The following is a 16,669-nucleotide window of genomic DNA, read 5'->3' as shown; positions in this document are numbered from 1 at the left end:
CTTGTGTTTCCTTTAGTTTAGCCAAGAAAATCAACATTCTACAACTTTAATTGTTTCTCAAAATTGGGGACCAATATCAGTGAAATATATCACCTCTAACTGGCAAAATGTTCTTGGCAAAAGACTTGGGGAAGTAAGCCTCTGCGTATATCATCTCTTGTGATCAATGTAGCTTGTCTTCTAAAGAACTGAAAGATAGTGTAATCAATTATATTTTATTAGACCGACAAAATAAATATTAAGATAGAATATTCCATGGAATTACAAGACCAACTAGGTTCCTTCACGAGATATCACAGATTTTCCAGGGTACTGGAAGATGAGCCAGCCTCCTGTTAGGTGTCAATGGTTCTGTTTAAAGAGAAATATTCTAATGCTAGTTCCGGCACCATTATATTTCAAAACCTAGATTCACAATGACCAGTTGTCATGGATTTTGGACTGTGGGAGGAGGTGCGAAGTTCCTCAAGCGGTATTGGAGCACAAAAATACAAACTACAGGGACATGATACTATGTGTTCCACCAGACCTCTGTGGTACATTTCTAACACTGGTTTTGGCCCTGGGAATAGGAATTCCAACTTTATAGTTTGAGTCTGTCTGCTTCAGGTCACCCCTTTCCATTTCCACTCACAGCCTACTTACTTATAGGTGCTGAGAGAGAATTGTCCCAGCAGTCATTAACTGCCCACATTGGGTGAATACAAGAGGAATGGGGTTAGGGGGACATAGTGAATGACACATTACTGACTGCAAAAACAAGAAAAGAGAGGTCAGATCAAACACTTGATCAATTAAGGAGTTAACTATATAAACCACAGTTCAAGGAGTCAACACAAGGTTAGCTTTATCACATCCGATTTGGGTGATAAGGAAAGCCCTCACACACTGACCTAGTCAGTGTCATGCTTCATCATCGGGCCCCACCGACAGAGGCCGAATGCCTCTGCGGTGTGCTACGACGCCAGGAAGACTGCGGAGCAGGTTTTTTTGTGTATGGAGGGCGTGCTCTTGTTTACAGTGAAATATTAAAAGTGCCTGAAATAAGGGTATCGAAAAAATATATTTAATAAATGATCCCTGAGGCACAAAATAAAGAGTATTATGTGTCTGTATTTATATGCCAAGGTTCAAGGTTGGTAAAATACAGGATATACTCAATTGCTATCAGTCAACATGTTTCAGCCATAAGGGTGGTATATTACCGTGGCATTCATCAGGACTATACCCCGGCGGTATGGGCTCTCTAATCACCCACCCTAACCTGGGGACGTGAAAGTAAAAAGGAAGTGAAAAAAAGTGCAAAAATTAGTGGAAGAGTAAAATACTCGATTCCAAAAAATGCTCCATAAATTTGGAGTGTCACTGCACCTGTAAAGTAAGGAAAGACACACAGACAAACAAAAGACAAACATAAACATTGTTAATATGAGCCTTACTGAGTAGTCATAGTGCTCCATGAAGTGTGGCTCGAGTGGTATCTCCCAAAAATAACCATAGATTTTATGCACCATCCAGATAGCCCCTAGAGGATGATAGCAGATATCTCTGGGAAGTGATGTGCTAAAGGTGTGCTATTTACAAGAGAAACTATAAAAAATGGGGGATTTTAAAAACGCGATTGCGTGTACTCCTTATGAAGGGATCAATGGACCTAAAAGGTCTGTGCCCCTTCGAATCGATATTAAAAGGTACATGTCTCACTTTCAAAAGGGGCGCTACTAGCACCACGGGTCTCGGGAGGGGATCGGAGCGACCTGGCACATCCTAAGGCACTTTTAATATTTCACTGTAAACAAGAGCACGCCCTCCATACACAAAAAAACCTGCTCCGCAGTCTTCCTGGCGTCGTAGCACACCGCAGAGGCATTCGGCCTCTGTCGGTGGGGCCCGATGATGAAGCATGACACTGACTAGGTCAGTGTGTGAGGGCTTTCCTTATCACCCAAATCGGATGTGATAAAGCTAACCTTGTGTTGACTCCTTGAACTGTGGTTTATATAGTTAACTCCTTAATTGATCAAGTGTTTGATCTGACCTCTCTTTTCTTGTTTTTGCATAATTAACCGGGGACTAAGAGAGTGCCTCATTCTCCCTACCTCTCCTATTGTTACCGAACATTACTGACTGCGCCTTTGCTATCAGAGTGCAGGTAAAAGTTGTAGGGCATTCTGGAGACTACTACATAGGCACCTGGAAGGATTGGGCCTGCAGGAGAACCATTATGGTAGCAGTGATGAACAGATTGCAGCCAACCTGGATGGTTCGTTTCTCCTTTCTGGGGTGAACAGAATTTACAAAAACTTCCCTGGAAGGCTGTGTCGAGTGTGTCGGTGAGGAAAGAGTGGGGGCAATGTCATGGGGTGAAAAAGCACCATACGACTGTCCACTTAAGAGAAACAAAGAGTCAGTTATATCATGTAAATATATATTATATAGCTTAGCAATTACAGCATTAGACAGCTAGCATTCTTACCGCCCCTCTGTTGTTCTTCAGTTCACCGTGGCAACACAATACTCGCGAATTGTCAATCAACGGATCATTTTGACCCTCCAGATAAATAAGCCTTTCTTTGTAATATTGGCATTCTGATTCTCCAGTCTTGATGTTGATTTCTGCCACTATCCCCTGAATAATGATTATCTGTGTTGAAAAGAAAGTACAAAGTCATGGTATGAAAGATTTCTGCAAAATACTGAGCCACATTATGCGCAACTGACCAAAAGGAATGCACCTTTTGCTCTTTTGTGTATGACAGATAGGAACAATAACTGATAAAGGGGCTAAATACAGCAATATTGCAATTAGCAGAAACCATATGCTAGTTCAATAGGATGACAAACATGATTGAAACCATAATGTTTTGCCATTGCAGAACGACCACATTAGCAGCAAAACAGCATGTAATTGTATATCATGGGAAGATTTCACTTCTCACATGCGTGACAGAAAATCCCACCCTCTGTTCTCCCCAGGCAGAAGGATATTTAATATGGTTAGCTTTATTTCCTGTGCTCTTCCTTCCATGAATATCTTAAGTTAATGTGGGGGTCATCGTGTGGATAAAACAACCTTCATTTAGGCCACGATTGTGCCTGTGGCTTTCATACAACAGAAATTGCTATCAGTTTTCGTACAGGATTGCTTTACAGGGGAGAAGAAATAATAATAATACAGGGCATATTTTGACATCTATTTAGCAACTCGTCATCAAAGATAAACTGTCCTCTCTGCACATATTTTTTGCACAGCTCAATGGGCAAAGAGAATGTAAGCGCCCTCGCTTCTCGACAAAAAATATATCCATATTATCATGAAGCTTCAGAACACACAACTAAAATGCGAGCAACTGCAAAGCGCAGGTCACTTAGCACAGTATCAGGTGAACCATGAAAGCTGTCTGGCACTCTCGGGCCCCTATTTTTCAGACATTAGTGAAACTGTATCTTCACTCACAAAGGCAATCTGTCTGATGAAAGCTCCTTTGCAGGCCCAACATTTTAGCTTTCATCAAAGCTGGATTGCAGAGCCTTTTACAAAGAGTTTAGGTCTGGCTATGCCCTCATAACTACTGCCTTATAATCCTTACACGCCTTTTGCAACTATGAAAGGATCTTGTGAACGCATGTGCTGCTGTCCTTATTATAAATGTACAGGATTTCAAGCCACTTAAGGGCTTAATGGGCGAGCAGAGGCGAACGACAGTGCACTGAAACTCGAAGCTTTTTTGTGTTTGCGCATGGCGTGAAACTGTATTATTCGGGTAACAGGTGAACCTTTTTTTGATGTGTTCCTTGCGGAAAAAGTCCTGTGTGCCTGCGTTCAAAACAAGCATAGGCAAAGCCAATTAGATCTCGCCTTTAAAAGCCGCTAGCTGACATTTTGGCTTTGCTAAGGCTGAACAATATTGACTAAAGAAAGAAAACACTTGGCATTGTCAAAAAAAGAAGTTGCGGCGATCATTTAAAAAAAAAAAAATATATATATATATATATATATATATATATATATATATATATATATATATATATATATATATATGTGTGTTTTTATCTTCATATTTCTTCCAACCACACTCAAATCTGCATTTTCTCAGACAAATTCTCACATCATTCACTAATAGGGCAACAATGAGTTAAAATGTTGCCCATTCACTAAAAAACAGGTTTAATTTCAAAACATTAACTTTCGATACATCTGACCGTGTACACACTTGGAAAAAACACAATACTGAAGTTGTCTAATTGATTGGATATATCAAATATTTCGGCCCTCTTGCCAGCCATTGAGTGTTAATATAACTTAGGGTAAAATTGCTGCTCAACATATAGTATGTAAAACAGAGGAAACACCGAAAATCGAAGTGGCCGTTTGTACTGCTATAAAATGAGCATTTTTTTAATGTAAAATCGAGTTGCACAGAAACAACAGGTGGTCGGGATTATACACATGTCAGTTTCACACTGGCTGATCTTTACTAAAGAAACAGCAGTGAGGCCGCATTACAGCTGAATCCCACCACCGTGCAGACCCATGCAGTTAAATGCGCTTCTATAGCTCACTTGTTTATTTTTTTATTAACTTTGTGAATTTGTGGGGCGGATGTCAGTTTTCCTATCACAAGAATGTCTGGTCAGCAGTAACAACAGCCTGATTAAAGCCCTGACAGCTCACTTGATTCCTTGATCTCTGGGCATTAGTCTAAACTTCGGAGTTCCGCCAGGATGTTTGAACAGCGGGGGTGCCTTTGATCCTGGAATGCATCATCCTATGTCTAATCCAGTGGTAGGATGTCAGCTTCACTTCCTCAACCTGCATGGCCAAAGACAAGATGGAGACCTCAAGAGGAGGGAAGACTGTCTAAGTACCGTAGAAGCATGCTGCGAAGTTTTATTCAGTACTTTCGTCTTCATTGCCTCCATCTTTGCTCCATAAGGAGGTTGTGCTTGGGTCTAGAGAACACAATAACTATTGCCAAATCAACCTGCTCCCCACTCCCATGATGCCCGGGTGACTGCTCCCAGGTGTCTGCTCCTACACAAGCTGTGTTACTGTTTCTTGAAGCAGAATCCCAAGGGTGCAGAGTTAGAGGGGAGAATACATTTCAAGTATCCCATTAACCGTGTTACTCCTTGCATCTACCAGATCTAATCAAAATATCTTTCTTATATCTGTCTGCTTATATATAGATGGCAGCTGGGATTGCGCAATTCTGCCATGTTTTCCTGCATTGTTATTGACTTACTGCACTTGTGACATTATTTACTATCTGCTGCATAAGTGGTACATTTCTACAACGAATATTTCTGGCTAAAACTGATTAAAGTAACTGAAAAAAAGTGTTACTTGGGGTGCTGTGAACGACAACGAGTACTTACCTTTGAGTTGCTGACTGCTGTATTCAGTTGCTAAACTGGTACCAAAGCAGTGAAACTTTTACCCATACAGTAACAATGTGTTACCCTAGCGAAATAATACTAGCACAGAATGCCACATTATGAATCATAACATGCCCTTTCTGGCCATATAATTCAGTGAGATGATTTGTTTTTATTACTGTACAATTCCAATGGCCCTAAATGTAATATACCCTGCCCCCTAGCTCTGTAATGACCCACCTTTTTATACTCGGCGAGGGCAAAGACAGGAATGGGCTGGGGGTAAAATGCAGAAACTAAAAACTCTGCATTCTAAACATCCTCGATACATCCTGTGCCATAAACCAGGTGCTTGCTGGCCTTTCCCAAGCAGTCGTACAGTGCTCAGAATACAATTGTTAATACCAACCTGTATAGCGCTATAAACAAACTGCATGGATAGATATCTAAAAAAATGGATTAATTTAATCATGTAATTATATGTTTATTTAAGAAATGGTGGATCTGTTTAAAAAGTGCATCTCTGATTGAATTGTACACTAACTGAACATAAATAAAAGAAATCTATTTGAAAGACAGTGCTGCACAATGTACTCGAACTCAACGTCCAGTTAGATGGGGTCAGACAGGCTTGATGCACTTCCTTGCTGCGTGAAATAAAGGGCTATTATTAAGACGATTTCTGGCACATGTTTAGCTGTTCTCGAGTCATATTTTGAAATGTAAGGGGGTGGGGGGTCATGTCATCACCTCCTAGGCTCGGTGCTCTGTGGTGGTCCCCTCTCTCGCTCAGCTGTGGTAGAATGGAGTACATTTGCCCTTATTTCGTCATTCTGACCTTCTCTTGCCCCAGAGCTCTAGCCCTCGGTCTCTCCCACCAATGTTTGGGGAAAAACAACAAATTGCTCCTGCTGGTATTTAGGATTTGATTGTTCTAGTTATAACTGAAACAATTTTGACTTTAGTGAGTCACAATTTCTGTTTTGATTTTCTGTTTTGATGTGCAGACCACACAGGAGGGTTGGAATGACAAGGAGTAGCCAGGCACTCCACCCCTCCCAAGTGTGATAACTGGTGTAATTAACAGACAGAAGCGCCCTTCGACCCACCGCTCCCAGAGACATTCAAGAAATCTATCACTGCAACATGCGCTCTGGAGATGAAAAAAATGCCTAGCATCCAAAAATAATTGATTGCGGCGATACAGAAGAGGTAATACTTGGGAAATAACCAACAGGCCTAATTTCAATATGGGGACTGAAGAACAGTGTTACAGGCAGACACTGTAAAAGCACCCTGCTTCGCTGAAATACATGTACTTTTTTGAGGGGTGACAGATCAAGGAGGAGGGATTTAAATATGCCCACCTACAACTTTCTAAGTGTACAAATACCCCCATCTAAATCAGCTATGCTTAGTGCCTCTATTTCCAAGTGGAAAATCAGCCAATTTGTTTTAATTACCCGCAGTTCTCCAGTAGAAATGTCCAACATGTGTACAAAAATGCAGCTTGCACTGCACTATTAATAAAACAGGCAAGAGGTGTGCCCAGGCCAGTCAGTGTTCCAGAAAACTACTCTGTCCAAGCCTGTTTCATACTCCATATTCACCTATTTTCATGTATTGAATTGTTTTGTAAAGCGGTAGCTCGCAATGCGAGTCTTGATTCACACACAATAAGGACCTTTATGTACCATGGATCAGGATCACATGGATGTTCTGATCTAAGAATCTCAATGTTTGTGGGACTTGGAACTAGCACATTACATCACCCTCCATGACCTTGATAACAAGCATTAGAAATGCAATAGGTCTCGCAGCATTAGAGTTAGTGCTTTTAGAATTGTTTATGGGTTTTTTTGTAAATCTTTAGCATGAGGTTGAGGGTGAGTGAGGGTGAGGGGTTGAGGGTGAGTGAGGGTGAGGCTGAGGGTGAGTGAGGGTGAGTGAGGGTGAGTGTGAGTGAGGGTGGGTGAGTGTGGGTGAGTGTGGGTGAGGGTGAGGGATTGAGGGTGAGGGGTTGAGGGTGAGTGAGGGTGAGGGGTTGAGGGTGAGTGAGGGTGAGGGGTTGAGGGTGAATGAGGGTGAGGGAGGGTGAGGGGTTGAGGGTGAGGGGTTGAGGGTGAGTGGGGATGAGTGAGGGTGAGGGGTTGAGGGTGAGTGAGGGTGAAGGTGAGTGAGGGTGAGGGTGAGTGAGGGTGGGTGAGTGAGGGTGAGTGTGGGTGAGTGTGGGTGGGTGAGGGATTGAGGGTGAGGGGTTGAGGGTGGGTGAGGGGTTGAGGGTGAGTGAGGGGTTGAGGGTGAGTGAGGGTGAGGGGTTGAGGGTGAGTGGGGGTGAGTGAGGGTGAGGGGTTGAGGGTGAGTGAGGGTGAGGGGTTGAGGGTGAGTGAGGATGAGGGGTTGAGGGTGAGTGAGGATGAGGGGTTGAGGGTGAGTGAGGATGAGGGTTTGAGGGTGGGTGAGGGTGAGTGTGAGTGAGGGTGAGTGAGGGTGAGGGTGAGTGAAGGTGGGTGAGGGTGAGGGGTTGAGGGTGATTGAGGGTGAGGCATTGAGGGTGAGTGAGGGTGAGGGGTTGAGGGTGAGGGTGAGTGAGGGTGAGGGGTTGAGGGTGAGTGAGGGTGAGTGAGGGGTTGAGGGTGAGTGAGGATGAGTGAGAGTGAGGGTGAGTGAGGGGTTGAGGGTGAGGGGTTGAGGGTGAGTGAGGGTTTGAGGGTGAGGGGTTGAGGGTGAGTGAGGGTGAGTGAGGGTGAGGGGTTGAGGGGGAGGGGTCGAGGGGGGAGGGGTTGAGGGTGAGTGAGTGAGGGTGAGGGGTTGAGGGTGAGTGAGTGAGGGTGAGGGGTTGAGGGTGAGTGAGGGTGAGGCTGAGGGTGAGTGAGGGTGAGTGAGGGGTTGAGGGTGAGGAGTTGAGGGTGAGTGAGGGTGAGGGGTTGAGGGTGAGTGAGGATGAGGGGTTGAGGGTGAGTGAGGATGAGGGTTTGAGGGTGGGTGAGGGTGAGTGTGAGTGAGGGTGAGTGAGGGTGAGGGTGAGTGAAGGTGGGTGAGGGTGAGGGGTTGAGGGTGATTGAGGGTGAGGCATTGAGGGTGAGTGAGGGTGAGGGGTTGAGGGTGAGGGTGAGTGAGGGTGAGGGGTTGAGGGTGAGTGAGGGTGAGTGAGGGGTTGAGGGTGAGTGAGGATGAGTGAGAGTGAGGGTGAGTGAGGGGTTGAGGGTGAGGGGTTGAGGGTGAGTGAGGGTTTGAGGGTGAGGGGTTGAGGGTGAGTGAGGGTGAGTGAGGGTGAGGGTGAGGGGTTGAGGGTGAGGGGTTGAGGGTGAGTGAGGGTTTGAGGGTGAGGGGTTGAGGGTGAGTGAGGGTGAGTGAGGGTGAGGGTGAGGGGTTGAGGGGGAGGGGTCGAGGGGGAGGGGTTGAGGGTGAGTGAGTGAGGGTGAGGGGTTGAGGGTGAGTGAGTGAGGGTGAGGGGTTGAGGGTTGGTGAGTGAGGGTGAGGGGTTGAGGGTGAGTGAGGGTGAGGCTGAGGGTGAGTGAGGGTGAGTGAGGGGTTGAGGGTGAGGAGTTGAGGGTGAGTGAGGGTGAGGGGTTGAGGGTGGGTGAGGGGTTGAGGGTGGGTGAGGGGTTGAGGGTGAGTGAGGGTTTGAGGGTGAGGGGTTGAGGGTGAGTGAGGGTGAGTGAGGGTGAGGGTGAGGGGTTGAGGGGGAGGGGTCGAGGGGGAGGGGTTGAGGGTGAGTGAGTGAGCAATTTATTGTACCGTATGTTTCTGCTGAAATACCTTCGGGCCGTGTTTGCGCTGTAAAAAAATGCAAACCAGACGGCTCCTCACTTGGTGTCAATGTCGCTCGAAATGAAATCTGTTTTGTCTCATCAGCAGAAACATCTAAGTTATTGGGGACAATTTGCCACTCAATACTCATCTAAAAAGAGCGTCCTCCATATACAATGGATACCTTTGCCTTCACCAAAATGCTGACCCCGTTATGCCTGTAATTAATTAGCACGGGTGGAGGGGTCAGGCAGAACAGGGCAATGACGAGGATCCCGATGTAATGGCTGGAGCGAGCGTCTTTGAAGCGAGGGAACCGGTTGCGAGCGAGCGCTGTGATACCTTTGGAGTGCCGGTACAAAAGTAAAAAAAAAAAAAAGTTTTAAAAAGTCGTGCATAAAACATGAAAGGAACAAGCAATTACTGAAAGCTACGGAAAAGCGTGTTCCCCATATTTGTTTCCCCACATCGTAATGTAAACTTGGTTTTCAAAATATCAGTGGAATGAAATGGTTTATTAACATCAAGGCATATTTTTGGACAACTGGCGTACAGCAAGACGAGCGGCCGCCATGACTGGTTGTTAAAACAAAAAAAAGAGTAGTTTGTGCGCTGTAAGGAAAAAAAAACAGCAATTACGGTGGGGTTGTGGGGGCGGTCAAACACGGGACAGGGAGACAAGCCTAACATTTATTTAACAAAAGAGAACATGCAGCGTGCGCATCCTTGCACGTTCCTGTCACAAAACTAGTCGCCCTGCTTTTAAATAAATATGTTCTGTGCAGTCAAGATCGAGTTAGGCGAGCTGCACAGTAAACGGGGCGAGGAGAGAGGCGGGGAGGAAAACAAGCATCAACAAGGCTAGCGGCAGGCAGGCAGGGGAAGAGAGGGGAGGGGGGAGGAGAAATGCGACACGGCGGGAAGGGGAGGGGGCGGAACGGGGGCGGAGAGGGGAGAGACAATCAATTACTGAAAGCTACGGAAAAGCGTGTTCCCCATATTTGTTTCCCCACATCGTAATGTAAACTTGGTTTTCAAAATATCAGTGGAATGACATGGTTTATTAACATCAAGGCATATTTTTGGACAACTGGCGTACAGCAAGACGAGCGGCCGCCATGACTGGTTGTTAAAACAAAAAAAAGAGTAGTTTGTGCGCTGTAAGGAAAAAAAAACAGCAATTACGGTGGGGTTGTGGGGGCGGTCAAACACGGGACAGGGAGACAAGCCTAACATTTATTTAACAAAAGAGAACATGCAGCGTGCGCATCCTTGCACGTTCCTGTCACAAAACTAGTCGCCCTGCTTTTAAATAAATATGTTCTGTGCAGTCAAGATCGAGTTAGGCGAGCTGCACAGTAAACGGGGCGAGGAGAGAGGCGGGGAGGAAAACAAGCATCAACAAGGCTAGCGGCAGGCAGGCAGGGGAAGAGAGGGGAGGGGGGAGGAGAAATGCGACACGGCGGGAAGGGGAGGGGGTGGAACGGGGGCGGAGAGGGGAGAGAGAGAGTAGGCAAGGGTAAACAAACACGGACGTGCACGCGCCCGTGACTTTTAAGGTCAATGCGCATGCGCATAAGCTTAATGCGCATGCGCATTGACCTTAAAAGTCACGGGCACTGCAAGGAATCGCCACGATTCCTTGCAGTTAGATAAAGAGTGGATGAGCCCCTATAGTCTCGCTTGCTCGATGCGCATGCGCATCGACAGGCGAGACCTAATAAAGGGTGGGTTCAAAATGGGTCTAGATTTTTCAGGTTCTAGTGGGGTGGCAGCAGGATCTTTAGACTGGCATAGTGATTACTCTATAATTGTACACTGTGGTTTTCATCTCACCCAAGTCACTTTGGTGACAGAAGTGCCTTCACAAAATCGGATGCCGAGGATAAACCATGGAGCATTTTTGATGATAGTTAGTGCTTTTTTCAGATTGATCTGAGCACAAGAGCTTCTTCAACAACAAAAAGTTTCTTAAAAACCGTGACAAAAAACAAGCACAGGCAATGCCAAAAGGTAGGCAGCCAATGCCAACCCTACTGGCCTTGCCAATGCTTGTTGCCATCCGTATATAAACCATGATACTGTGATGTGTTATAAATTAGTGATGGGCAGTAGGCATAAACAACCATGTATTAAAACTAACTATATCTAATGACATCATTTTAAAACAAATCTACACCGATTGCAGACCAGGCAACAGGGATGCAAGCAGCGGGATGTGATTAGAAAGTACTACTCCTAGCTACGCTTAAATGATGTTAAGCAAAATACTTTTGTAGCCTTTATAACTATATTCCAGCAAGCCCATAAGCATGTCCTTTTGTCGGTGCACGAGAAATGTCAGTGCAGCAAACAGGCCAAGGCATCTTTTGTGTAAGCGACCCTGCAACTGTCTCAATAGCCTTGGGTTTAAGCAGATAACAAGCTGCTTTGGAGATAACGTGTTGTGATGCTCCAGGGCTCTGACCCTGGTTTTATAAAGGGTAAACAGGGCGTGGACAGGCTTTTAGAGTGGGATCCACTGATATTTAAACCATGTTGGTTTATCACTCCTGGCTTGATAATAAAACGAGAGCGTCCACTGAATGAAAAAATATATGTATCATCAGTCCAAAATAGATGGCTACTGAGGTATTGGCGCTCTGAGCTAAACAAATATGTTTTGTGAATAATGTCCTTGCTTTCCGAATGGGCCTATGGCATCTTTGCCACGCCACAGTGAGGGTGAAGCACTGAACAGACAGGAGACGGAAATACTAAGAAGCAAAATAGGGAAATAATAACAGGAAACAAGTTTTCTGAAGTTATGTGCCAAGGCTAAGGCCATAGCCATTATTTCTGCATTTTAGTTAGGAGGGGAGAATGCACCTTTTCAAAGAGTGCTTTAACCACCTTCAATAAATATCTAATTCTTTCAGGCTCTTTGGCCACCCTTAAAAGCAAAGCCTTCCTCTGTACTTTATGCAAAACTTCATTGTCCCTTCTCTTTTTTCTTATGTAAATTACTCTGAGGATCCTGCTCATATTAGGCACCCTCTGTTACTTCTCCATTTTGGGAAGGATGTGAAAACGCCCCTCTTCAAGGAACACCTGTTACAACTTTGATAAAAGAATATCAAGCTCCTTTAGGCTTCTACAACAACCGTAGGCAAATAAGGTATACCATCCTAATTTGTCCTTTCCCTTCCACCATGCACAGCGCTCTGTTGCTTCCAAGTTATTTTTTTTAGAAGTTGTGATACAAAGATCCACATACATACAACTCACCGCTTCCTCGAGGTGCTGCTGGTCCGGATGGTCGTTCGCCGTGTGTCTCAGGATCTCCCTCAGCAAAAGCGGGTATTTCACTAGCCGGCTTCGTGGGATATCCAGAAAATTCCACAGGTCCAACTTGCGGCTAAACGGAGATTCTAAGCAGCGCTGTAGGAAGTCTTGCACCCGGTGATCCTGCTTCTTGTGATCCAGCAAGGCCTTGGCTGCCACCTGGTTACTGCAGTAGGTGTTGTAGGAGTTCAGACAAGGCAACTGGTAGAAATAAGAAGATGCAAGTTGTCTAAATGTCAACCAATCCACACCCACTCACACTCTATATATTGCTTCACACCTGCAGCATTACATCTCATGCTATCAATCTTTAGCTGGGGTATGCTATAAATAAATGTATCAGATGGTCTTATTTTGGACAAAACAGAATCAGGCAAGCTAGATGGGTTGAACACAATCTGAGAAACTGTGATAAAGAACCCCCATTCCAACCCAGAAACCCCTGTTCCATAAACAATGCGTACAACTTCATGCTCTTCAGGGAAGCCTACCTATAGCCGGCGCACCTCCTCCCCCCCTCCACACATATCTCTCCATCTTCAGCGCCTTGACGCCCACGGGCTAAGTTGCGCTATACAAGGCTCAAATCATTCATTCATACAACAATCATTCAACCAGGCCCAATTTACAGCGAGGTTTAGCATGACATAAAGGTACAGAGGCTTTAGTGAACATTAATTGACGCTTTTCCTGCGTCTTCTTTTCTCTTTGTAGATAGCCAAGGCATTCACAAACGGCCCTTTTCCCACAGTCTTCAAACACCTCAAGTCAGAGGCAACGTTAATTAGAAGCAGGTTTACCCTCCACAGAAGTTGGTCTTTCAATCTGTGCTTTTGTTTGAAGACCGAGAAAGCGGTGAAACCAGTTTTTCCCCATGCCCTGATCTTCCCAAGCCCCGGGGCTACCCTCCTGATGTTTCCAAGAGGCACGCTCTTTAATGTCTTGCTGGCAGCCAGGTAGAACACATTATTTTGCAAAAGCAAATAGAATATTCTGCAGTTTTCCATTTCTTTAAAATCAACCTATCTACTAAGTGATTGAAACTATGCTTCCTATCAGCCCCTCCTGAACTTCATTAACTGTAACTGAGGCAGGCATAATTAAAGGTTCATCGCAGTTAATGTTTGGGTCTAACTAGGGCAAATATTGTGGGGCACAACATTAAAACAGCAGGGCAAACAAAGCACAGTTTTACGTATTAAAGGGGAGATACCGAAATACATCAAAGACATGCATCTTGTTATTTCTTTTTAAAGAACAATCATGCTGCTGTTTGGGAGAAATAAAATTATGAATGTAGGTTGGTTTCTTGCAATGCACGCAGTGTTCACTGAATCCTCTGTGTGATATTGAGTGAAAGCCTTGGGGTGGGCGGTGGAGAGAGAGAGAGAGAGAGAGAAGTAATCTAGGTGAGGGCTAACAGAGAAATAAAGAGATTGAGACAGAGAGACCAAGAGAGAGAGGCGAGGGATTGAGCAAGAGCCAAAAGGAAAGAAACGAGACAGATAGTTAGGAGGAGATTGAAAGGGGCCCAGAGACAGAGAGAGAAAAGAATATAGAGAATAAGGAGAGCAGGGTGACACAGAGAAAGGCACAGACAGCAAGAGAAAAGAAAGAAAACTAGGCAGAGAGAGAGTGGTAGAAACAAGGAATAAGCTTATAGTGACTGAGAGAAGTTGCTCTGATAGAGAGAGAGAGAGAGAGAGAGAGAGAGAGAGAGAGAGGTCAGGATTCGTTTGGCATTTAGAAGGCCTGGAAAATAACAGGATCCCAACATAACAGTGAATTTCCATTGTTACAGATTTACATATATCTAAAATTAACAAATTAAACCAAAACTGCCAGAACGAATGCTGCCTCATATTTACCACATACACTTTAGAGAAATAAATGTGTATTTTTTCAACACAAGTTAACTAAAATGAGTTTAAAATGTCGATGTTTCCAGTTAAACTATTCAGGCATAAAGTAAAGAGTGTGTGTGACAGAAAATAGAGAACAGTAAAGAACTAACAGGGGGAATGGCTTAATGAGCAGTCAGTATGCAAAGGCTTATTACTGGAGGATAAAGCCGGAGAGCGGTACGCCACCCAAAAGGAAGATCCCCTTTCCTGGGAGTCCAGACCCACAAATGGTCTCCGAATCAAGACTAAAGGAGTATCAGCTTCCATTACATTCCCTAGAAGACAACAGCGGAAGTAGTGGTAAGGAGGGAACTTCTCTTACCCGCAGATACATTTCTGTTGTTTGGGTGGTCACGGAGGTCGACTGTTGCTAAGAAAATTCCTGCTACTTATCCAGTGGGATAGTGCAGTTCACACCGCAGCACAGGACTATGTAGGTCCCATTTCTCCACACGGCCAGCATGAAGTTCAACTCATACCTCTCTAGGCGAAGGTGGCGTATAGGCTGTTACTAAGGGCCCAGCATCCTCTTCCTGTAGTTGGAAATATCCAGTTTTTTGTGGGTGTTGACTCCAATTGGGTTTAGACCCTTAATGTTCCCGTTAAACTTGAATTGAAAACAAAGTAGGCGTGTCTTCCCTTTCAATAATAAATCACAATACCATCCGTTTTTGTTTGACATTCACGTTTTATTGAAGGTGAGTAATTCCATATTCAGAAGTAGTGTATACTATTTAGTGTGTGGTATAGAGTTTGAGAACAGTCAACACGTGGTTCGCCCCCTCAGGCTCATATTCCTGGGGCTTTTTCAAGGCTGTAAGGGTTGGAAAAATAAAAAGACAATAAGGTAGTTTAAATTTATAGCCACTATTCCAAAGTGACCATGTCAAACAAAAAGGGATGCTATTGGGATTTATTATTCAAGAGGAAGACGCTCCTACTTCGTGGCGTGCCTTACAATGGCAAAGTAGGAAAACATCTTACAATTGCAAATGTACATCTTCTTCACCACTGAGACTGGGGCAGGTTTGCACGCAATGTTAACTGCTAGAAAAAGAGTCTTCTAAATAGAGTTGTGTAAAGGCTATCTGCTTCGCATCAGGGCCATCTGACTCTCACCTGTGAATAATCACTACTGTTGAGGGCCTTCTCCCTGGGTCAACAATGCTTATCATAAACAATGTGATTGGTTTGACAGATGGAAAGTTTTCCTGAAATGTATATGTTGACATTTTAAAATGTATCCACCATAGACAGAGACCTGGTGGGACCAAGTGTTGGGAGCTAGCCAGACCACGTGACAACTAAGTTCTGCATTGCCAGTTCTGCAGTCCAAACCATCCAGCCCATACACAGTAAACATTCATTTATCATAAAGAGTTGCCAACTGTCCTTGCCAGTTGATGCCTGCAGATTAATAAATACATTAAATACCAGGGGTTCCTTCAGCGCATTCTATATGATTTCATTATGTGTAGATTAATCAATAGTTACCTGCAGGAAAACAGATGGCAAAAGTGTAACAGGAAAAAGTAAATTGGAAACAACAACGTACAAAGTAATGTTAAATACCTCATTCTCTGTGTATATGTGTTCAGTGCAAATTTATAGTTTCATAGAAATGTACATCAACAGATCAATTACTCTATACATTGTTCTATGCAGTTTGTTCCCAGTGAATCTATGACATCTATTGTCCAGTAGGTACTCGCTGATATATATGGACTAATGTAGGGTATCGTCTGAGGCGCCGCTATGCTGCATGTGAGCATGACATTTTTAAAAATACTTTCTTGTGCAGAGGCTGAATTCTATGTTTGGGGGGATCTGGGGCCTTAATGTCATTTTTTGTTTACTTTTGGTGAAGCGTAGAGCATGTGTTCAAGTGCACACTTCACTATACCTTTTGGTGGCCATCTTGGTGGTGCTGTGCGCTTGCTTGAGTTAGAGGTACAGCTTTTCTGACAATCGGCCCTTCATAGACGTTAGTGGCTTGGATGCAGCTGACTCAGGTAGGGTGTTGTCTGAGGCACAGCTATGCTGCATCTGAGCGCAGCATTTTTAAAAATACTTTCTTGTGCTGAGGCTGAATTCTGTGTTCAGAGAGGGACTTTTAATAAATATACATTTAAAAAAACCTTTGAAGCACAGAGAGTTTGTTCAAGCGCCCGCTTCACTATACCTTTGGCGGTCATCTTGGTGGTGCTGTGTGCCCACTTGAGTTAGCGGTGCAGCTTTTTGATCTTTGGTCTTTCGTAGAGAGGGCGGGGAAGTACCCCTAGTGTGCCGAAGGTGTGCCTAAGGCAAGC

At 44.5% G+C, this 16,669-nt stretch overlaps 1 protein-coding gene across 4 annotated transcripts in view; it reads right to left on the bottom strand.

The window, feature by feature from the left end:
- Positions 1 to 16,669, bottom strand: part of ARHGEF3 (Rho guanine nucleotide exchange factor 3) — an 834,543-nt gene that overhangs the window by 45,745 nt on the left and 772,129 nt on the right. For all 4 annotated transcript variants that reach the window (XM_086939120.1, XM_086939121.1, XM_086939122.1 and 1 more), the window contains 2 exons: positions 12,400 to 12,657; positions 2,477 to 2,644 (listed from right to left, as the gene is read on the bottom strand). In XM_086939120.1, coding sequence (XP_086795246.1) covers positions 2,477 to 2,644; positions 12,400 to 12,657 — 426 coding nt within the window. The remainder of the gene's footprint in view (positions 1 to 2,476; positions 2,645 to 12,399; positions 12,658 to 16,669) is intronic.

Source organism: Lissotriton vulgaris, chromosome 9, assembly GCF_964263255.1.
Source record: "Lissotriton vulgaris chromosome 9, aLisVul1.2, whole genome shotgun sequence".
Lineage (NCBI taxonomy): Eukaryota > Metazoa > Chordata > Amphibia > Caudata > Salamandridae > Lissotriton > Lissotriton vulgaris.
The sequence above is the reverse complement of the archived record's forward strand: the minus strand, read 5'-3'. Positions and strand labels throughout refer to the sequence as shown.